This window comes from Anolis sagrei, chromosome 4 (assembly GCF_037176765.1).
Source record: "Anolis sagrei isolate rAnoSag1 chromosome 4, rAnoSag1.mat, whole genome shotgun sequence".
Classification (NCBI taxonomy): Eukaryota; Metazoa; Chordata; class Lepidosauria; order Squamata; family Dactyloidae; genus Anolis; species Anolis sagrei.
The window spans coordinates 145,015,028-145,038,806 of NC_090024.1; the positions used below are offsets into that span (position 1 = coordinate 145,015,028).

The following is a 23,779-nucleotide window of genomic DNA, read 5'->3' on the forward strand; positions in this document are numbered from 1 at the left end:
GCTCCTTGGGTTCTATCACATCATTTTGTCTTATCCAGTAGTGGCTATCCAAAAGTTGCTGAATTTTAACTTCAATCATTCTTTGCCACTGGCTAGGGCAATAGGAGTTGGAACAAAATGGTTTCCACCCATATTCTCATTATAAGGGATAATTATTTAGTGTATATACAGACAGTCCCCAAGTTACAAACAAGATAGGGTCTCTAGGTTTGTTAAGTTGAATTTGTATGCTAGTTAGAAAAGGTATACTTTAAAGTGTAACTCCAGCCATATGCACATGCACGCGCACGTGTGTGTGTGTTTATACAGTATACACACGCACGCACACACATATATATAGAGAGAGAAAGAGTGCTTTGGTTAACACCCATGTAGTATCTGTGCCCCCATTATGAGGATTTCACTCACTTTCTGTCCCTGTGAGAATTTAATTTTGACAAAAAAGGCTTCTCATGGAAACAAGGATTGGTGCTAAATTTTCACTTGGGACACCTTTCCCCCATGAAAACTCTTCTAGAAGTGAATTTCTCTTCCTAGGGGTAGATTTCTCTCGCTTCCTGTTGTCTCACCCCCATTCTTAACTATGAATCATATGTAAGTTGAATGTTTGTAACTCAGGGAGTGCCTGTATATGTTTGTTTGTGTGTGTGTGGGGGGGGGGGGGGTCACAGAAGCAGCTTTCTGAGCGCAAACTAATCCTCAAGTATTTCAGAGTTGAAGGGATTTACTCAATCATAGAATCATAGAATCAAAGAGTTGGAAGAGACCTCATGGGCCATCCAGTCCAACCCCCTGCCAAGAAGCAATGTGTTCTACCATACTGTTAAACAATGGAAATCCTATATGGGCACCAAGAATTATTGCCAAAAAAAGTGCTTCTCTCTTCTTTCCTTTTTTTAGCTATGAGAAACAGGATATAAGTCAGTGAAGCATTTTCCTGATATCTTTGACCAAAACGGAGGAGGAAAGTATATGATGATACACTATATGTTCTAACAGAGAGAACAAGTGAGTGGTTGAGTACTAGGAACGTATTTCTTGGCTTTGAGCATGATCTTGTGAATCAGAAGAACCTCAATGCAGCATTTTTTTTATTGCCATTAAACATGGATTCCAATGAGGTACAATAGCACTTGCTTAGAAACTTATTTAATGACTTTCATGTATAAATCATGTGCAGACATGACCTTAAATTAATCACACTAGTCAATCCTCACGATCATCCTGCACAAGTTCGATTTGTCTCACACGTGGCCAACAACAAAGGACATTGGCTGTCTTCATTTTTACCCAGATCAGGCTGAAAATTTCCCAACATGTATTTTACCGTAAAAGGGATAATTGCTTGCCTGAAATAATTTGTTAACAGAGAAACATTGGCTTGTGCATGCAATAATCAATGAGGAATGTCAGTTCCAGCAGCTCAGAGCACAATAATAAAAACACTGGAGACATGCTTAGGATAGAGATCATCCTATTTTGAATCCTGGACATCTGCAGTGATTCTGTTCAAGATCATCCCTTCCACAGTGGATAAGTCAGGTGAATCATTTTTTTGTTGATGTTCATGGAGTCTAAATATTCCATATCTTCTTCTTCAAGGCTAAAGTCAAAGACCTGGAAAGAACAAACCAGAAAAAGAGAATGTCAGCACATAATGCTACAGTGTTCTTGCTGATGACAACTAAGCAAACCCAACAAGCAGAAGGCAGGTGATCAGTTGCCAGTTTTACCCTACCAACTGTGAACATTAGACACAATTGGAATTCAGTGGCATATCCAATTCCCCTTGGCATATCCGATACCAAATCACAGCAACCCTATTTTTCAGAAGAAGGAACTAGAAAAACCATCTCTGGGTATGCCTTGCCTAAGAAAACCCTATGAAATTCATGGGGTTGTCATAAGGCGGCAGGCAACTTGAAAACACACACACACACATACACACATGGTTGATATTGCATCAACAGGATGGTCTGAACCACACTGGTATCTGGCAGCAGCCCAGAATGCGTGTGATAGTTTGTGCTGATGCAGGAAAGCTCACATGATCCCAAAAGTCATGTTACCAAATGTGGCATGGGTGCCAAGGGGCAGGAACCCTTTAGCAGCCACACCAATGATTTGAACATTATCTCTGGATCTAAGAAATACTTTTAAAAAGCAAAACAATCACTGTTATGTAGAAAGAAACACAGAGAAGCAGGACTGAGAGAAAGAAAACACAAAACCTGAACAAGTTATTAGATTATTTATCCCATTTACATTCTCTTTTACAGACGTTAACGGTCTTTGACCCATTAAACGTCATTACTGATACACACGACAGGACCTTCAAGTATAGATGAAGCCACTGAAAAACAAATGCCGGTGCAGCTATAGAGTACAGTAGTATTTTTCTCGCAGCTCTAATGCAAAGCCGCCTGTTGAGGACAACCACATGAAACAAACTCTGGAATCCATTTGAATCTGTTGCCAGAAAGTGGGATAAAAGGCAATTCTTTGTGAAAGTGGTGTAGATAAGGTCTAAATATTTTAACTAGTCATATTAAAATAGATATTAAGAACATTAATAACATACCTTGGCTAACTATGCATTACAACTGGCGATTGAGCAAATGAGGAAGCTGAACAGCAATATGCATGGGGTTGGAACCTTCTGAAAGCCACTACTGCAAGACCTTCTATTGCTCTTGGGAGTCTTTTGAAAACAATGACTCCAATATAAACCAAAATAACCCAAAATACATTCTACCAAGAGAAATTAATGTACATCAGAGATAGGCAAAGTAAACTCATAATTGTGGTTAAAAAACAGAAATTATATTCACAGCAGTAGTTCCTTAGCTTGGATGGTGTATCAGACTTCAAGTGTGAACTTTTATTAGAACATTCTTTTTGCACCAGAGGAGCACCCTACCTCCATTATTATTATTATTATTATTATTATTATTATTATTATTATACCTCTTTTGCAATGGAAGAAATAATAGGCGCCATAATCTAGAATACCTTTTCCCCAGTCTAGTGCTCTCCAGATGTATTAAATCTACTACTAAATATTATACTCTGTTAACTAGGTTGTTGTAGGTTTTTTGGGCTGTTTAGCCATGTTCTAGAATTATTCTCTCCTGATGCATCCTCAGAGGTTGTAAGGCCTGTTAGAAACTAGGAAAATTGGTTTTAAATATTTGTGGAAAATCCAGGGTGGGAGAAAGAACTCTTGTCTGTTGGAGCCAGGTATGAATGTTTTAATTGGCCACCTTGATTAGCATTTGATGACCTGACAGTTTTTAGGTGTGACTTATTACTGCCTGGGGGAATCCTATGTTGAGGGGTGATTAGCTGTTCCTGATTGTTTCTTGTCTGGAGTTCCCCTGTGTTTGGGTTTCTCTGTGTAACCTGACATGGTAGTTGTTAGGGTGGTCCAGCATTTCTGTGTTCTCAAATAATATACTATGTCCAGGTTGGTTCATCAGCCGCTCTGCTATGGCTGATCCTCTGTTAACTTAGCCAGCCCAGGCTAATTGAGTCTATGGGAGATGTAGTAGAACACATTTGGAGGAAACCAGGCTTGAAAAACCTGCTCCAAAAAATCATAAAATATAAAATCTTTTGTCTCAACTGTTGTGAGAGGCCTACTACCTCCATTCCCTAGGAAAAAAATTTTTCTGTACAATGCAGAGTGGCACTATTTTTCCTCTTAGATTGAACCTTCCTCTTATCACTAAAACTACATTTCCTTTATCAGAAGTGAACACCACATCCAGTGGTTCATAAACATGATTCAGGGATTTATCTGTACAGCAGATAGAAAAATGGGAGTGGAGTCAATGTGGGAAAGAGAAGTGTAAGGTCTACTGAGAAAACTATTGCTAATATAAGAAAAAATGGGTTCCCAAGGGTTTAACTGACAAATATCCTCTAAAATGAGGTATTAAATATCATTCAACATGATATTATGTACAATAAACAAATGTAAATTCCAGTTAAAACTGTCACAATCAAACTGTTGCATTCACAGTATGATACATAGTAATTGCACTCACAATGTAGTATTGCTAATTGCTAATCCCATGTTCAGAACTGAAAAGCAAGGGTATGATAAAAAACTTAAGACATCACTATGGAATGATTGCAGGATAAAAACAACATGGAAGGAGTATAAGAAGAATCTTGATGTCCTTTTAGATATGCATTATGAATTAGCAGCTAGGCTTTGAGGAAAGCATGTTAACAATAGCATAGGGAATAGGATGTGGGTTGGGAGGGGAAGGATTATCAAAGACTTTCATGGCTGGAATCACTGGGTTGCTGAGTTTTTCAGGCTGTATGGTCATGTTCCAGTAGCATTCTCTCCTAATATTAAGCCCTACATCTGTGACTGGCATCTTTACCTCTGAAGATACCAGCCACAGATGCAGGTGAAACATTAGAATGCTGCTGGAACATGGCCAAGCAACCCAAAGGAAGGGTTGTCCTCTCTTTTTCCCTCAGCTTTTACACAGACATCTCACCCCCAAAAATGTTGGGATATCTAACCACAGACTCCACATCTTTTATTCACTCAGCACCACAGAACAAATCCCTCTCTACAACCTCCCATGATATACAAGATGATAACTTGTTTCAGAGTTTAATAGCAAATAGCTAACAGATTTTTCTTTGTGCTGGACCAAATTAGAAATATCTGATTTTCTAGCTGGCTATTGATGGAGAAATCTTTCTAAACTCAGCTTCTTTCTCAATACAATTAAAGGTAAAGTAAAGGTTTCCCCTTAACATTAAGTCTAGTCGAATTTGATTCTGGGGAGTGGTGTTAATCTCCATTTCTAGGCCGAAGAGCTGGCATTGCTCGTAGATGCCTCCCAGGCCAAAGCAGTACTTCTTTATCTACTCATATTTGCATGTTTTCAAACGGCTAGGTTGTCAGAAGCTGGGACTAACAATGGGAGTTCACCCCTTCCCGCAGATTCGAATTGCCAACCTTCAGGTCAGCATGTTCTGCAGCTTTGCAGTTTAACCTGCTGCACCACCACAGCCCCTCAATACAGTTATCCCCTTTGAAAGGGCTGTTATTCATTGATAGGTAAAAAGTAAAGGTTTTCCCCTGACATTAAGTCCAGTTTGTGTCTGACTCTGGGGATTGGTGCTCATCTCCATTTCTAAGCCAAAGAGCTGGCATTGTCCGTAGACATCTCCAAGTTCATGTGGCTGACATGACTGTATGGAGCGCCGTTACCTTGCCGCCAGAGCGGCACCTATTGATCTACTCACATTCACAAGTTTTCGAACTGCTAGGTTGACAGAAGCTGGGGCTGACAGCAGGACTTCATGGCGCTCCTCAGATCTGAACCTGCAACCTTTTGGTCAACAAGTTCAGCAGCCTAGCAGTTTAACCCACTGTGCCACAAGGGGCTCCACTGCTCACTTAATATTCATTGATGCACACTTAATATTCAATTGTGGTTGTCTGGTGCAAAAAAAAAATGGGTAAAGCTCTTCTCAGAAATTTTACAGAAAACAAAAATAGGTAAAGTTTGCTCTTGTCAAAAATTTCACACCGTCTCTCTATAAGATTACGGCACCATATTATCTTGCAAAGGTGCAAAATCTTCCAAAAGCTTGAGAAACACACTCAAAGACTCAAACTTAGGTTTCTCCAAACCTAACACAGTCATTAAAAAAGAAACCCATTTAATTTCACTGGAAACAATCAAGGTCATGCTCCACGGAAAGATCTGACAATTGACAATCCCTGTTTACATTTGCAAGAGAACTTCCATCAAAGGCTGGCGCTCCTAACGTCACTAGCTTTCCTGTCAAAGTAACACTGTGGTACCACTTAAAAGAGAAGCGGGATGGCAATTACCACAGTGCACCGAGGCAGCAGTACATATATTTTAACTCTGAGGGCTTCTGAACTTATAATTACTTCAGCCTGTTTACTGTCTCTATAGCAGTGACATAATTATCTTCCATCTTAAGTTGTGGGCACAGAAAGGAGCCTTCGCATCTTCGGCTCTCTGCAATCAAATGTACATCTTGGTCAGAAATGCCTTCTGTATACATTTTAAACCACCATTGGCATTTCTCAACTGGAGCATCTGAGCTGTTTTTCACCCAAAGAAAAAACAAGAGGAAGAGAAGAAAAAAAGACAACGTTGAACAAATAGTGGGATTTAAAAAAAAACACATCAGAAAGCCCTTGGAAAAATCAAGCAGGAAACTCACTAGCTGGGCAGAAAAAGCCCCACCCTTCCCCTTCGCTTTTGGTTGATTTTTCTCTATTAGTCCAAAGTGACTTTCATGCCATTCTGGCAAAAGGTATGTGAGGACAGCTTCAAAGTTGAACAAGTTCAGCTTATTAGTATTTCTGATCAGGTGCAGCAACCCAAGCAAAGAGGGGTTTTTCCTGGATGCAACATTTTCAGCAATCTGCATAAACAACGCTCCGTTTCACACCTGACCCAAGATGACTTGATGCTTGACACTTTTTCAAAGAAGCAAAAACTAACTAGCACTCCCAATTTAGCATCGTATGATCATGAACTAGCTAGCTCCCAAAAGTATATATATTAATGATGCCTAGTGTAACTTTCAGTCAAGGCAGGCCTAGGAATGACAAATGTTGACCTGAAAGCTCTCAGGGTTGAAAAATGAGAAATAGCAATGTTCGTTCCCAGAGTTGGTTTTGGAAATGTTTTATTTTTATTTTTTATAGAATAGTAACTCCATCGGAACCCCCAGTGGCGCAGTGGGTTAAACCCTTGTGCCAGCAGGACTGAAGACCGACAGGTTGGAGGTTTCAATCTGGGAAGAGCACTGATGAACTCCCTCTGTCAGCTCCAGCTCCCCATGTGGGAACATGAAAGAAGCCTCCCACAAGGATGTTAAAACATCAAAACATCCGGGCATCCCCTGGGCAACGTCCTTGCAGACGGCCAATTATCTCACACCAAAAACGCCCTGCTGTTTCTCAAGTCGATCCTGACATGAAAAAAAAGTAACTCCATCACAATGGATAGTGATAACCAGACTCAGTAGTTGTCCACTAGTAGCCAGCATTCCAGAATGATACTGCACCCACAACATCTGAAAGGATAGGACAGCAATTGGCACATTAGAAGCTCAGATATCAATGGCTATGGTAGCAAAGTTAAAGTAAAGGGGTGTTTGGGGATGAGGATTCAAATGGTCTGCCTTTGGTAGACCCCAGCTACCCCCCCCCAACACACACACACACACACACACACATTAAAAGTTATTTCTAAAGTTGCCAAAATGGTCCTTCCAAATATTCTGCCTTTGAACCGCACGGAAAATATAGCAAATCATTTTGCACCGCAGGAATGACACGTGCCATTTACAACTAACGGCTGTAATAATCCCTTGGAAGACCAACTCTTCCAAGAATTCAGCCAGTTCAATCTGAGGATCCCCACAGCTAGTTTTAAATTGCCTAGAGGGTAGGGCTTAATTTGAACCAGGACTCTGAACTTCTTGTTCAATGCCAGCACTAAAAGCAAATCAAGCATAGTAAGAGATAGAACACAAACCCGCTTTGTAAATCAGCCTAGAGCAATGCTTCTAAAACTACTCTGATGTGGGGGACCAGAAACCATTGTTCCATTTACTACCTCATTTGTGCCCATTGGCTACCACAGTACCAACTCTTTCCTGGAAACTCTCCAAAACCAACAGTCGCTGGTTCAGGGATCAGAACCGTTCCACAGATCATCACTTAGAATAAGAATGGAGTAGAAGCAAAGACTGGCCTAACATGTTACAGAAAAGTCGTGAAGTGAGATGCCCAAGACATTTACCTATCTTCTTACTCAGGATCCTTTGATTAATAATGTATATGATGACAGTGTATATTCAGGGGACTACATGCATTTCTGTCTTTTGGGCAAAACTCACATTCATGACAATAGAAAGCCATCTAGCTGCCTCTAACAAATTCTAAAAGGAACCAGAGGAATATTTTTCCTTCTGAAGTTAATTATTCACAAATATTGGTGACCAAATGGAGAAAAGGAAAGCAAGTCTCTGTAGCTGTAGGGGGACTACAATTACAATGATTCCACTGTCTAGCTAATGGGAGTTACCATCCTACAAAATCTAGGGGGCTACACATTTCCCATCCCTGCAAGGAATTCTGAAATCCGAAATATTCCGAATTCTGAATATGTCCACATGGGTGGCTGAGATAGTGATGCTTTTGCTTTCAATGTATACATACTTTGATTCATGCATAAAATTATTAAAAACATTGTGTATAAAGTTACATCCAGGCTATACGTAATAAAGATATTTATAAAATATAAATGAGCTTTGTTATTCAACTTGGGTTCTGTTTCCAAGATATCTCATTATGTATGTAAAGGTAAATACAGGTATCCCAATCCAAAGTATCTCTGGCCCTAAGCTTTTTTGTTAAGGGATAATCAACCTGCAGTTGGAAAATTGTTTTTAACTTGAACACTTGTTCCTATCCTAAAATCCTAAAATGAGAACTGACCTACAATGGATATAGTATACCCTCAAACTAAATCAATCCATCCTATCAAGAATGCAGAATGGTAGAGTCAGCATTAGAATAGATGAAGAACTTCCTTCTCTTAGTAGTTTATTTTTATTATGTGTCTTCAAGGTGAATTCAACTCAAGACAAATCTATCCTGGAGTTTTTGTGGCAAGATTTATTCAAAAGAGGTTTGCCATTGTCATTTTCTTTGGCAGAAGCAACACAATTTATCCAAAGTCACACAATAGGCTTCTGCAGCTTAGGTGGGATCTGAACTCTGGTCTCATGAAGCCCTAGTTCAATACTAATATTAACTCTCCTCTAAGCACTGGATTGCACTGAGCTTTTAACCAAGATCTACACTTAAAGCATTAGAAAAGACCATGGTGCTTAGAGATAAACTGATGTAAATCCATCTTTTGCTCCATCCCAAGGAACAAGTGCCAATGCAATAATCGGGCATATTTTTTTTGTTTTTTCCCCCCAAAATGAACAATTTAAAATAGGTCAAAGTATTTCCTGATCCAAAGAAACAGGAATAGGTTTTTCGGGCTGTATGGCCATGTTCTAGAAGCATTCTTTCCTGACGTTTCGTCTGCATCTATGGCAGGCATCTTCAGAGGCCACAGATGCAGGTGAAACGTCCAGAGAGAATGCTTCTAGAACATGGCCATACAGCCCAAAAAAACTACAACAACCCAGTGATTCCAGCCATGAAAGCTTTTGACAATACATGAAACAGGAATAGCTTGTTCTTGTTCTCCAAATTCAGCAGTCTTACATAAAGTTTGAAAAGAAAAAGAAAAAAAATCTTTACAAAGCAACAGAAAGCTACAGCAGCAAGACAAAGTAAACTCCTGGTTTACAGGAGATAACAGGATTCAATTCTTGTGATGTTAGAAGAGTCCATTCTTCCACCTAGGAAGTAAAGCTTTCTGATCAGTGTATCATAAAAAGCCTGCATACAAGGCGTTCTGGGCCAAGTTGAGATTTCCACTTATGTTATGGTTAGCACATATACTCTGCAGCTTTAGTTTTGAAGGCACATCCCCTGTGGAATTCCCTGCAGATAACAAAGGAGATACAGAAGCAGGGGCAGAAAAAAAGCAGACAGAAATATAAAGTGCATATATGTGTGTGTATGTGCTGCCAGCCAAAAAGATAAGAACATCTTTCTCTATATCCAATCACGACCTGATTCTCATCTGATAAATTCCCAATGTGGTATTGGAAACTCTGGGTACAATGGATGCACACCATCACAGGCGAGGAACAGCCCTGTATCTATTTTCCCAGGTGTATGCACATTGCAAAGATAAGACTGGCAAAAGCTACTGTGTGCTAGCTAGGTACATAAAATCAAAGCCATGTAGGAGATTAATCGTATGTGAAATGGATCTCGTTGAGTACTTGTTGGAGTGGCTCTAACACCGATCTTAAATCATTTGTGAAAAGTGTAATTTGTTTCACTTTTTTTTAACTTTTCCTGAAAAAGAAAGTAGCCATTTCTTCGTTAACTATTTGTTAAGAAATATTTAGAATTGTTAATTCTCAAAATGTGCCATAATGTAGCATAATAGTCTATGTACTGTTTGAGTGATATGGCCATTAATGTGCTCTATCCTGGATTGGCAAATCTTGGAATTTTTCTCTAAACCTGGACTTTTAAAACTTTTTTCACTCAGAACCCATTTTCACCAGAGAAATGTTTACATATTCTGGGTATATGAAATATAAAAAGATAACTAAATAGGTAAAGGTAATGGTTTTTCCCTGGCATTAAGTCTAGTCGTATCTGACTCTGGAGGTTGGTGCTCATCTCCATTTCTAAGCTGAAGAGTCGGTGTTGTCCCTAGACACCTCCAAGGTCATGTGGTTGTAATGACTGCATGGAGCGTTGTTACCTTCCCACCGGAGCGGTACCTATTGATCTACTCACATTTGCATGTTTTTGAACTGCTAGGTTGACATAAGCTGGGGTTGAAAGCAGGAGCTCACGCTGCTCCCCGGATTCAAACCTGTGATCTTTCAGTCAACAAGTTTAGCAGCTCAGCTGCTTAACCCACTGCACCACCAAATATTTACTAAAATCAGCACTTGCAAGGTTTGCGAAACAGACTGATTTCTCTTTTTTGTGGAGTACAGCCTAAGCATCTTCTGCAGAGTGCACGATAAACATTTGTGTAAATGGGTAGCATTCAGAAACCTTTTACTGTTGCCAAATTTTTCATACCCCAACATTGAGGTAAGGGGACCCCATTTGGGGATGGGATCTTCAGTTTAAAAAGCTCTAAACCACCCCTTTTTCTGCACAGCACACTCACTTCTGTGGATGACCTCTATCTTCAGCACTGACTTTCACAACTGTAGCAGAAAGTCCCCACCCTTGAACATAAACATAAACAAACATCTGGCTCATGTGCCCTCTTCTTAATCCCAGTGTTGCAATGGACCGCACAAGAACTAGGAAGGAAACAGAATACCACACTACTGTTAGAAGTACAAGAAACAAAGTCTTGGTACCAAAAGATTTATTGGGAAGATGCACGCACTCCATTCCACTGTGAGAAGCTTTAAAAAACAGCTGTCAAGGTGCGGCTGTAGTGGGGAAGGGTCTAAAAGAGGATTGGGGGGCAGGAAATCACAGGGCACAACCGTTACTTTCAGTAACTATTCTTTGAAAGGAAGTGTGCCCATAAAGGAGCCTCTCTGACATAACTTCTATGTGTGCTTTGAACATGAAGACCTACAATCTCCTCACTCCCAAATGAGCTTTTTGCGTTTAGAGCCACATGTGATCCAGCCCATGGGCAATTCAAGTTTGATTTCCATTGAAGGTGTTCTGCTGTAGAAGCTCTGAAATGTTTCTACACTTTATATGGCAATCCTAAGGTTGCTTCCCACAGTAAACACAAGGGCCACTTTCAACATTGCAGTTCATGTATCATTAGTCTTCCAGTGCTGTGTTGGCGGTATCTACAATTGCAAGACTTCTTAATGTCTATATATGGACCTCCAGCTTTCAGTGTTTAGGCCACCCTTGCTCTGATTGGAGTAATTGATTGCATCCTTGACAAGGCTGAAAATAAATAAGGTCATTTATAAATGTTTGTTGCAAAATATCAGAACAGAATAAAACAGACTATCCTAGACAAATTAATCTATTAGAAATGTCTCTAGCCTTAATATCTCAAAATTTTCTAGATATGGACATTAGGTTTAATATTTTATTTGGTCTAGTAAAAGACATGACCAATCCATCTCTTTAGGAGAAAATTGGCCACTTAATTGGGTACAGTATAATGCAGATAATACTTTCTTCTAGAACAGTGCTACCAAACCTGTGGTCCGTGGACCATCAGTGGTCCGCAAGAACGAAAATATGGTCCACACCGTTATCTTGAAACCACATGGAAACGTGAGCAACTGGTCTCGCAAAACCCGCTTATAGTGCTGAGGCAACTAAGATGTCAGGAGGGGAGAGGCTGACTACCCACAAAAGATTACTACTTCCATCAGAAACTAGAGCTGATGTGGTTTATGCAATGCAGAAGAATGACAGGCTGAGTATCCTTTATCTAAAATGGACCAGAAGTATTTTGGATTTCTGTTTTGTTGTTGTTGTTGTTTTGAAGTTCCTGTATTTGATATTAATATAAAGACATATCTTAGAGGATGCCCAAATACACAGTATTTTTGATTGTATGCATTATCTATATGCATTATATAGAGTTCAATTGTGTATTTTGAACTATCAGAAAGCAAAAGTACATTATCTCCTACTCCCATGAAGACAGTTTCAGATTTTTGAGTATTTCGAATTTGGGAATTCTAGAAAAAAGATGTTCGGCCTGTACTAGCATAGATTAATAAGACACTTGCTAAAAAACATGATTTATTTATATATGTACATTTTCATCCACCTTTACCTTCTAATATTTTGCCATTGAAAACTGGAATACATCTAGCTCAGCAACATCAGTGTGGTCCAGAAGGCAAAAAAAAAAAAAAAAAATCACAAGGAAGAAAAGAAAATTTGAGGTTGCAGCAGATTACTTTTGCTCCAGGTCTATTGGCAATAATAAAATTCCACCCCTCCCTCTGTGTTGAGTTAATTGAATACAAAGTACTTTGGCACTTTGAGCTTGGTTTGCAGCAGTGGTTCCCAACGTGTGGTCCATGGACCATCAGTGGTCCACAAGAACTAAAATATGTTCCATGGCGTCACCGTTACTACACCATTGCAACAAGAGCAACTGGTCTCACAAAACCCTCTTGTAGTGCTGCGGCAATGGGGATGTCGGGAGGGGCTGATGTGGTCTATCCAATGACAATTTTCTGAATCAGCACCCCAAATAACCAAACAGAATCTAAAGTTGACCAAAACCTGATCTGTAACCCTTTTGGTACTAATGTTGTACTAATGCTTTCTCCTCTGTGGCCCCCCGACTCTGGAACTCATTGCCTGGTGAGATTACGCGAGCCCCCACCTTAGAAAGCTTTAAGAAGGATCTCAAAACCTGGCTTTTCCGTTGCACTTTTGGAGATAAATCATACAATCTTATATTGCCGCTCCTGCTCAATGTTTGTCTCTATAGTACATTTCCCCCCCTCCTGTATGAAGGTCCTCTTTACAACCCCATTTTTGATGAGCTTCTCCCTCACAAACAATCTGTTCCATCTCTATCTCACCCCGAGTTTTTAGCATTTAGTATTTTATCCTGTACATGCGGCCCACTCACTGTCACTGTGATTTTGAATGTTTTTATTGTAATTTTTATTGCTTATTGTATTTTTATGTTTTGTGTATTTTATTATGCTGTTTTGTGTTTTGATTTTATTTTATTGTACTGTGTTGTTGGGCTCGGCCTCGTGTAAGCCGCCCCGAGTCCCCATTGGGGAGATGGTGGCAGGGTATAAATAAAGATGATGATGATGATGATGATGATGATGATGATGATTATTATTATTATTATTGGAGAGTGGTCCCTGATCAAGGGCTCTCTGATAGTGGTCCCTGGTCAAAAAAAGGTTGGGAGCCACTGTTCTAAAATATGATGTGGACATGTCCATTGTTGGGCCTACTGCAGCATATTAATTTTGTACTGGAAGAAATTTTGATATTTGCAGAAAATTGTGCACTTTTCATGAATATTCTTGTGATTTTGATTTTTAATGATGCTCTGCATGATTAGATCCAGCATGCTCTGCAGCAAAAATAATTTCAATTCAAAGACTGAAAAGAAAACTATCTACTGTCCATTGTTCAACAGCCACAAACTCGTAAAAGCTTTTTCTATGTATTAAGTGTGTTTTACATATGGTGTATGCTTCGATATTGGCCTAACACATGAGTTTACTCCCTTTTCTCTTTCTTCTTAATCTCTCTCTCCCATTTTAGAATAAAAATTTGATCTTAAAAACTATCACTCTCTTAACATGGATCAAATCAACCCATCGGCTATCCTAGGAAAGACTTTGCTTCATTTTAAAAATCGTGTTAGGTGGGTTTATTGCAGTTGACCCCCCTTCACAGCTCTGCGCTGTGAGAAAATCAAACAAATAGCTGTGAGAGGATAGATGCAGGACTAGAAAGTCAAAAGGGAGCTTCTGGAGGGTGAAAGAATCAGAGCGCACAACTGTTACTTTCAGTAACTCTTTTTTGAAAGGAAGTGTGCCAGCCAAGATTCGTCTTTTACATATTTTTCATGAACATTTTGCACCTGAATCTGGGCAAGATTTTGATTTCTACGCATACACACTGCGATATTTTAAGCTTAGAAAGAGATTTACATGCTCCAGTTTCCAGCCAACTCAGATTTACCCTACTCGGCAGGTGCTTTGTTGCAGAAGCTCAGGGATGTTTCTACGATCTAAACAGCAATCCCTGTGGCTGCTTCCCACAGCACACACTAAAGCCACTACCCTGGCCAAAGATCCTGTTGTTGTGGTAGAGTAGCTACATCTGCATCTTTTGTCTCAAAACCTTACTACTAACTAATGCAACACGTGACATAAACACTTCCTTTATATGTTTGTGTATTTGTATCTCTATATAAAGATATGAAACTCATAGTGCTTCTCCTTTTACAATGCATTGGCATGAGACAGAGGCCCCTTTTCACATATCACGCTGACATGGAACATACAGGCATCCCTGCAGAGCATTTGCATCCCATGTCACATTGCAAGACTGCAGGAGAGGCATGCTTTCTCTCAGGTTTGCTGAACAAAGTAAATATTTAAGTATGAAGCACATACATGTACTATGAATTGCTCAGTGAATATACACCATGAAAATAAATTGAGTTGTACAGTTCATGTTAGGAACTTGGAATGTGCACCTCTACACTCTGTGAAATTGACTTGCTGAATTTATTTATTTATTTATTATTTGAACTTATATGCCGCCACTCCCCTGGGGCTCGGAGCAGCTTACAAGAATAGCTAAAATCTAACAAAATTTAAAAGCAATTTAAAACAATTTAAAAACAACAATATCAAACATTAAAAGCCTGTCGAAACAGGTATGTCTTACATGCCCTGCGGAAAGCTGGTAAGTCCCGCAAGGCACGGACTTCAGGTGGCAGAGTATTCCAGAGTGAAGGTGCCACTGCTGTGAAGGGTCTGTGTCTTGTTGCTGTTAGACGCAAGGTCTTGACACTGGGGACTTCCAATAGATCTTGGTCCTCAGAACGGAGGGATCTCTGGGGTTGGTGGGGGTTAGGCGGTCCCTCAGATACATCAGCCCCAGACCATGCAAGGCCTTAAAGGTAAGTACCATCACTTTGAAAGTGATCCGGTGCTCAATTGGTAACCAATGCAGCTGTAGTAAGATTGGTGTTATGTGGCATCTCATCGGAATACCCCCAAGAAGCCAAGCAGCTGGATTTTGTACCAACTTGAGCTTCCGGATCGCTGACAGAGGAAGGCCAATGTAGATGGCATTACAGTAGTCCAGTCTTGAGATGACCGTGGCCTGGATCACCGTAGCTAGGTCGTCCCTGGACAGGTGGGGGGCCAGCCGTATAGTCTGCTGCAGATGAAAAAAGGCGGTTCTGCTAACGGCAGAGACCTGGGCCTCCATCGTCAGCAGAGGGTCCAAAAGGACTCCCAGACTCTTTACCAATGATGACGGGTGTAGCGCCTCGCCATCCAAGGTAGGCAGCTGGATATCCCCACTGCCCCGTCGACCCAGCCATAGGATCTCCGTCTTTGCTGGATTCACCCTCAACCTGCTGGCACGCAGCCATCCAGTAACGGCCTCGAGGCACTGATGGAAACAATCGGGTACAGAGTCCGGTCGGCCTTCCATCTTCAGCACCAGCTGAGTGTCATCGGCGTACTGATAACACTCAAGCCCAAAACCTCGAACCAGCTGAGCAAGTGGTTGCATATAGATGTTAAATAACAGAGGGGAGAGAATTAGCTCTTATACTTCAGATAAACTTCGAGAAACTCTTCATAACTGGCACATTTTAGATGTGGATCTAAACATCTACAATTTAAATGAAAAGATTGCTCACCGGAGCAGGATACAAGGAGCATACAACCCCTCTGTTATGTCAACTCCACTGTCTGCCAGTCTGCTACCGAGCACAATCCAAAGTGCTGGCTTTACCCTATAAACCCCTAAATGGTTTTGGTCCAGCTTACCTGTTCGAACGGATCTCTCCCTAAAACATCTCGGATCTTAAGATCATCTGGGGAGGCCCTGCTCTCAGTCCCACCTCCTTGGCAGGAGAGACTGGCGAGAACGAGAGACAGGGCCTTCTCATTGGTGGCCCCTCGGCTGTGGAATTCTCTCCCTAGGGATATTTGATCAGCCCCATCCCTCCTGACCTTCCATAAGAAAGTAAAAACGTAGCTTTTGATCAAGCCTTTGAAGATCTTCTGCAATAGATATATATGGAGTTACATGTAATGACCATTGAAATGCCCCAGACTATGATTTTGAATAACGTAGTTAACAGTGAAGGAATTATTTTATATGTTTAAATTTTTCAATGTATTTTATAATTCCATTTAAATGTTTATTTTAACTGTACACTGTTTCAAGGCATCGAATAGTTGCCTAAATGTAAGACGTCTTGAGTCCCCTCCAGGATGAGATAGAAGGTGGGGTAGAAAAGTTGTAAATAAATACATAAATACATAAATGTCTATTTGTATGTGCTTACAGTATAGACATACTACTCATCATATAGTCGAACCTGAGTTTAGCTCACTAGTCATGAAGTGTGGAAAGCAACCCAAACTGGAAGACAGAGGGCCCTCCCACACAGCCATAAAATCCAGAATATCAAGGCAAAAAATCCCACAATATCTGCTTTGAATTGGGTTATCTGAGTCCACACTGCCATATATTCCAGCTCAAAACAGATCAAATTCAGCTATGTGGAAGGGGCCAGAGATGGGCAAACTGACTAGCAAACTGCGTCTCCTAAAATGCAACTTAAGAAGTGAATATTGCTCTGCTGACATGTTCCATGTCAGCATGATATGTGGACAGGGGCCTTTGCCACATGCAAATGTCTTTGTAAAAGGAGAATCACAATGTGTTTCATATCTTTACATACTGATACAGATACACAACCATGCTTAAGCAATCCTCCAGAAATTCCCTCTGGAATTCTAATCAAGAGGAGAAATTTTGTACCCAAGGCGTGCCGTAACAAATTTCAGGGACAAACAACAATGGTAACTCACAGCAAACTGGGACCTGATAAAAAGCAAGGAATTTCAAGGGGAGGTTGTGTGTGACTAAAACAGCACAGCAGTGGGAAAACTACTCCAGGAAGTCCTAGAACAATATAAATCACAGTCAGACTTTCCATATGCTTCTAGACACAGGAACTCCTAAAATATCAGCCCAGCTTGACTGCATATCAAATGCTTGGCTGATATAATCAAATGGGTTTGCAAAGACTTTCCCTAAGCATAACTGCATATCATAAAGCATAACGATGTACCAGATAGACTCCAATGAATGGTTTTAATGAGCATACTTGGCCTCAAAAGAAGGCAAACTCTCTCTGAACGAATCTTGGCAAGAAATCCTTGCAATCGATTCACCTCAGGTTGCTATGAATTAGAAACAACATGAAGATACACAACAACAGCAACAAAACAACAAACGTATGCCTATGTAGAACGTCATGATACATTTAACATTAATTCCAAGCTAGATGAAAGCTAAATTAGCTTCTGGGTAAGCTACAAAGTCCATTATTGTTGACCCCAGTGTTGTATCCCAAATGGCAGCACCAACTTCATTTTTACCCACCCACCCCAAAAAGAAGAAGAAAAAAACAGTCTTCTCCATTATGGTTATATGTAGGGACAGTGGATTATAGGTCAAAAGAATAGAGATCTATTTATGAATTCATTTGGCTTCTAATAAATCCCTATGTATTCAGATGGAATCTGCTGTGGTTGAGGATCAAGACACTGGTCCCATTTGAGTAGATCTGGCACTCAGTAGCTATCACAGTTCATACATTGGGAGCATGCAGGTGGGGGGAGAGAAAGAGAAAGAGAGACTTAGATACCAGAAAGTTGGGGCCATCTTAAAGTAATGAAGATTATGTATTGTTGAAGGTTTTCATGGCCAGAATCACTGGTTTGCTATAAGTGTTTTGGGCTGTATGGCCATGTTCCAGAAGCATTCTCTCCTGACATTTTGCCTGCATCTATGGTTGGCATCCTCACATGAAAATTATGTTTTCTGCTTGGTTCTACCCATCTTTGGCTTAACCTTAAACAGTTCTGGCCCAGACTACCTGTCCGAACGAATCTCCTGGTACAAACCATCAAGAAACTTAAGATCATCTGGAGAGGCCCTGCTCTCGACCTTACCAACATTGCAAACGCGATTCATTGGGATGAGGGACAGGGCCTTCTCATCAGTGGCCCCCCCACCTGTGGAACGCTCTCCCCAGAGACATCGGAATGGCCACCTCCCTCCTGTCTTTTAGAAGAAAAATCAAGACCTGGTTTTGGGACCAAACTTTCAATTAGTGAGCAGCAAGTAAAAGAAGATTTTAACATTTATGGCAATGATTTAACCCGGACTGGATTTTAGACTCAGATTTTAATAGAAGTGTGTTAATCAATTGTTTTAATTATTGTTTTAATATTTTTAATATTAATAAGTAATAATAAAACTTTATTTATATACTGCTCTTTCTCCTCGAGGGGGACTCAGAGCGGTTTCCAAGTAACATCATTGAAACATACAAAGTAAACAGCGTAACATAAAATTAACGAAACAACGTAAGCATAAAAATATCACAATAACACAGGTATATTAAAAATAATCCTGCCTATATTTTAATGTATAGTTGATTGTTATGACGACACTGTATGGTGTTTGTGAGGCCACCCTGCGTCCCCCTTTGGAGGTGAGAAGGGTGGGGTATAAATATAGGACATAAATAAATAAATAAATATCTGCTCTAAATCCATCTTCATTTGGTGGATGAATAATCAAAAACTGATCTGTTCTGTGAGATCCACAATGTGGAATCCCCTCTCTATTGTTGATTTTTTTGGTGCCAGGTGAACACCTTCTTCTCTCATGCCTTTTCAGATTGAAATCACCATTTGCTTTACTCCTGATGCCCTATTTTAAGTCACATTTCATGTTGTCCTTCTGTAACCTCACCTCACCTTTTTTTTAGAACTTTCCTTAGCTGATTTGATACTTTTTCCCTAAAAATTATTATTTTGCTGCTTTCAATATATTTTTAAATGATGCCATTGGTTATACTTGTTTTTATTACTCAAGTCATTGTGCGTGGTTGTTATTGTTAGAAGTATTGTAAAATGTGCAAAATTATATTGTTCATTGTATGTATTTGGTTATATTTGTGTAAGTAAGTTTGTGCCTTTAATTGCTGAAATGCTTGTGGTTTGGGTTTGGTCAATTGGGTGCAGGTGGATCTCATTGCTGCTGTTATAATGGTTTGCATCTGCCTGCAGTCTTTAGGTCTTGGTATTGGTCTTGGATTTGGTTGGAGGTTTTTGTTTAGGGTCTGATGTCTGATTTCTGAGTTTCCACTATGAAGCTATAATAAAGTAAGCTTCTGCTGAAGTATTGTTATTTTTTATTTGATATTACAACTCTGCTGACAGGTTATGGGCCCAGATACGCTGCATAATCCACGTGTCTGAGGTGATGTTTGTTTTTTGAAATATGTGGTGGAACATTAAGAAGTTTTTTGAAGGCATTTTTGAGTCTTCTGCTCCTGGCTGCTTTGGTGAGCAGCGAGGTTTAAAGTGATAGCTTGCTGCTGAACACTAAACCTTGGAAGATTTGCCTTCAGAGAAATCAAGAAGATTTATGGCTTGCTATGTTGGAGAATTTGCCTTCTATGTGCCTGAGCAGCAAGGGCCAACTATGTTGCTTTCCTGTCTTGCCTTGCACAAAAGGTTTTTTCAGCAAATGTTTCTGAAGCCAAAAGAAGAAGCAAACAGTTTGTGAGTCAGACCCTGTGTTTGAATTCCAGAGAATTACTGCAAAGTTTTGAAAGATATTGGACTGCTAGAAGCCAATTTTACTTGAAGAAGTGAATATAAATTGGCTGGGCTGAAACCCGGGTATACTGGGGGTCCTTTCTTTTTTGGTGCAGTAAGTATTTGTTTCTGGAACTTTGGGACTTTAAAGTGAAATACCAAAATGGCTTTGCCGCCTCTTCAAGTTGGTTCACTCCCTTTTGATAAACTATCTGATAGTAACTGGCTCAGTTGGAGCATCAGATTTAAAGCTTATCTTGTTTCCCAGAATTTATGGGACATAATTGAGAATTTGCCAGCTCAACTAACTCCTGCGGATCAACAAAAAGATGAAAGAGCTTTGGCGCTTCTTCAGTTGTCTGTGTCAGATTCTTTGTTGGTTCACCTTCATAATATTCCTCATGCACAAACTGCGTGGAATCTGTTTAAAGATATGTTTCAACGACAATCAAGTGGCTCAAAGGTAATTATGGAATTTGAAGCTCAACGCAAATTGAGAAGTTTTGCTCCTATGCAGAAGAGTTCAAGTTCTGGGACTGCTTCTAATGACACTGCTTGTGTTTCTAAGCCAAAGTCACAAATTGTGTGCTTTAAATGTAAAAAGAAAGGGCATTATGCTAAGAATTGCAAACAGAATCCAGGACAATGGAGAAACAAGCAAGTGGAGAGACCTAGTTCTTCAAAGGACTTACAGCATGCTTTCCTGGTGACCTCTAAGAAGGATACAATGAACTCTTTCATTATTGACTCAGGCTGTTCTCAGCATTTGGCAAAAACTATAGAACTGTTGACAAATGTGAGAGACTCTGATATAAACTTTATTTCTTTGGCAGATGATAGAAAAGTTAAAGTATTTTCTTGTGGTGATCTTTATATTGACAGTCTGAAATGTACTCTTGAGAATGTGTACTATGTACCAGAAATTATGTATAATATTCTCAGTGTCAACAAACTTTTGGATGAAGGTTTTGAGGTGTCTTTAAAGAAAGAAAAGTCTATGCTAATTGATCTTCAAGGTAATGAAGTGCAACTGAGACAAGAAAAGGGATTTTTTGTTTTAAAGTCTGCTATAAATGTGTCTGCTTGCATTAAGCAGATACCTGATAATCCCAGGCCATTACACGACAAATGTATTCATGAATTTCACAGGAAAATGGGTCATTTGTCATGGCAGTATCTAAGACAGACAGCTGAGTTGTGTGAGATTCCTATTCAAGGATGTAAGAATTTTCTAGATTGTGAAATTTGTGCAGCAGAAAATCTTAAGAAAGCTCCTATAGCAAAATACAGTGCTAGAGTTTCAAAAAGGGTCTTAGAGCTTGTCCATATTGATGTATCTGGTCCTCATCCTACTTCTGTAGGCGGGTCAAAATATTTTTTGATTTTGGTAGATGATTTTTCAAGGCTGAAGTTCACCTTCTTTCTAAGAACTAAAGGTGAAGTTTTTCAAAAAATTTCTGCTTGGCTGAAGCTAATGCAAACACAGTTTCCTGAGTACCCAGTACAAGCTTTTCAGAGTGATCGTGGTGCTGAGTTTATGTCCAAACAAATGCAAAATTTGCTTGAAAAGTTTGGCATAGTTCACAGGTTAACAAATCCTTACTCACCCAGTGAAAATGGGGTTGCAGAAAGGTGGATAGGTGTTGTAAAGGTTGTGGCTAGAAAAATGTTAAGAGATGCTAGTTTATCTGATGGATTGTGGGCTGAAGCCGTGGCAAACGCCACTTTTGTGCTCAATCGTTCTTTTTGCAAAAGTGTCAATAGTATTCCTTATGTGTTGTTTTTTGGAAAAACTCCTGATTTGAGTTCAATCAGAGTTTTTGGAAGTGACTCATATGTCTTAATTCCTTCTCAACAAAGACATAAAAAGGATTCTATTTGGAAGAAATTGAAATATCTAGGCCCTGCTTCTGAGTCAAAAGGTTGGAGATTTTGGTGTGGTAATAATAGGGTGTTAGTTTCTAAAAATGTGAAGTTCCAACAACACAGTGGTTGGGAAAGGATTCATTCAAATAAGGAAGTGTTTCTGCCTTTCAATACTACTCAAATGCACACACCACTAACCACACAGCCAACTACACAGCAAGTTTCACAGCGGCCTGCTACACAAGTGCAATCAGTTTCACAACAGACTGCACAGCAAAATATACAACCAAGCACATCTCAAGATACACAGTTTGGAACACAAGTGCAAGTGAAGCAAGAATCTGTTTCTAGTCAGTTACAAGGCAGTAGTCCTGTAATTAAAAGGACAGAACCTCAGAAGAGAAAAGCTGAAGCTGAATCTTCTAGTTCAGAAAGTACTAGCTCTAGTAATTCAGAAACTGATGAGACTGATGGAGGAGATAGTACTAGGACCATTCCTAGGCGCAGTTCTAGGACAACTAAGGGTATTCCTCCAAAGAGATACCATTGTGAAGTTGTGAAAATACAAGAACATGACTGGTCTGAACCTCAAAGTTATAAAAAGATGTTGAAAAGAGATGAGACTGAGAGAAATCTTTGGTTAAAAGCAATGCAAAGTGAATTTGATGCTTTGAAAGATTTGCAAGTCATGGAGAAGTCTAAAACAGTTGACAATGTAAAGGTTCTAAGTTGTCGTTGGGTTTATAGACGTAAACAAACAAAGGATGGTGGTTTTTTGTACAAAGCCAGGTTAGTTGCTAGAGGTTTTGAACAGATATATGGAGAAAATTTTAATGAGATATTTAGCCCCACAGTGTCTGGGGAAGCACTAAAAATAACCCTTGCAATTGCCAGTAATAGGAATTTAAAAGTCAAACATTTTGATGTGAATACTGCGTATCTTCATGCAGACTTGGAGGAGAAAGTTTATATATCTGCTATCCCAGGTTTTAAATCTGACCTTCCTGAAGGGACTTATCTTCTTAAGAAAAGTCTTTATGGTCTTAAACAAAGTGCACGTAATTGGAACCTACATTTAGACAAAGTGTTGACAAAGTTGAATTTTGTTGCCAATAGTTTTGATCCTTGTTTGTACTCAAAAGGAAGTGGAGACACACAAATGTTTATTGTAATTTATGTGGATGATGTGTTATGTATTGGATCTGAGGAACAAATTCAGGAAGTATTTCAGAATTTGAGCAAAGTATTGAAAATCAAAAATCTTGGAGATGTTAATAGATATCTTGGCATAAATATTGCCAGAAATGAAAGTGGTTTTGAATTAAACCAAACTGACAAGATTTATGATCTTTTGAGAAAAACCAGAATGGAAAATGCAAACACTGTTAATACACCCATGGCTCTTCAGTTTTTACAACATGTAGATGGAGAAGTGTTTGATAACAATTTCATTTATCGTTCAGTTATTGGCTCTTTATTGTACATTGCAAACAACACAAGGCCTGACATTTCTTTTTCTGTTGGTATCCTAAGTCAAAGGATTCAAAATCCCTCACATACAGACTGGGCTGGAGTAAAAAGAGTTCTGAGATATTTAAAACAAACTGCTGAAAAAGTTTTCAGAATTTGTCCAGATGACAAAAAGTCTTTAGAAATACATTGCGATAGTTCTTTCGCAAATCTAAAGGAAAATAAATCTGTTACTGGATTTGTAATAAAATACGCAAATACACCAGTGTGCTGGAAGAGCAGAAAACAGAACATTGTGGCATTAAGTACTGGAGAAGCTGAATTTTCAGCGTTGTCTGATGCTTTGACATCAGCAGAATGGCTAGAATCTTTGATTAAAAGTCTGAACATTGATTTA

At 39.5% G+C, this 23,779-nt stretch overlaps 1 protein-coding gene across 2 annotated transcripts in view; it reads right to left on the reverse strand.

Annotated features, from left to right (window-relative positions):
- Nucleotides 1-1,133: 1,133 nt before the first annotated feature.
- Nucleotides 1,134-23,779, reverse strand: part of LOC132774184 (uncharacterized oxidoreductase ZK1290.5-like) — an 89,718-nt gene continuing 67,072 nt past the window's right edge. The window contains exon 7 of one of the 2 annotated variants that reach the window (XM_060774017.2): nt 1,134-1,617. In XM_060774017.2, coding sequence (XP_060630000.2) covers nt 1,516-1,617 — 102 coding nt within the window. In that variant the 3' untranslated portion in view covers nt 1,134-1,515. The remainder of the gene's footprint in view (nt 1,618-23,779) is intronic. The other variant, XM_060774018.2, reaches the window with a different exon arrangement.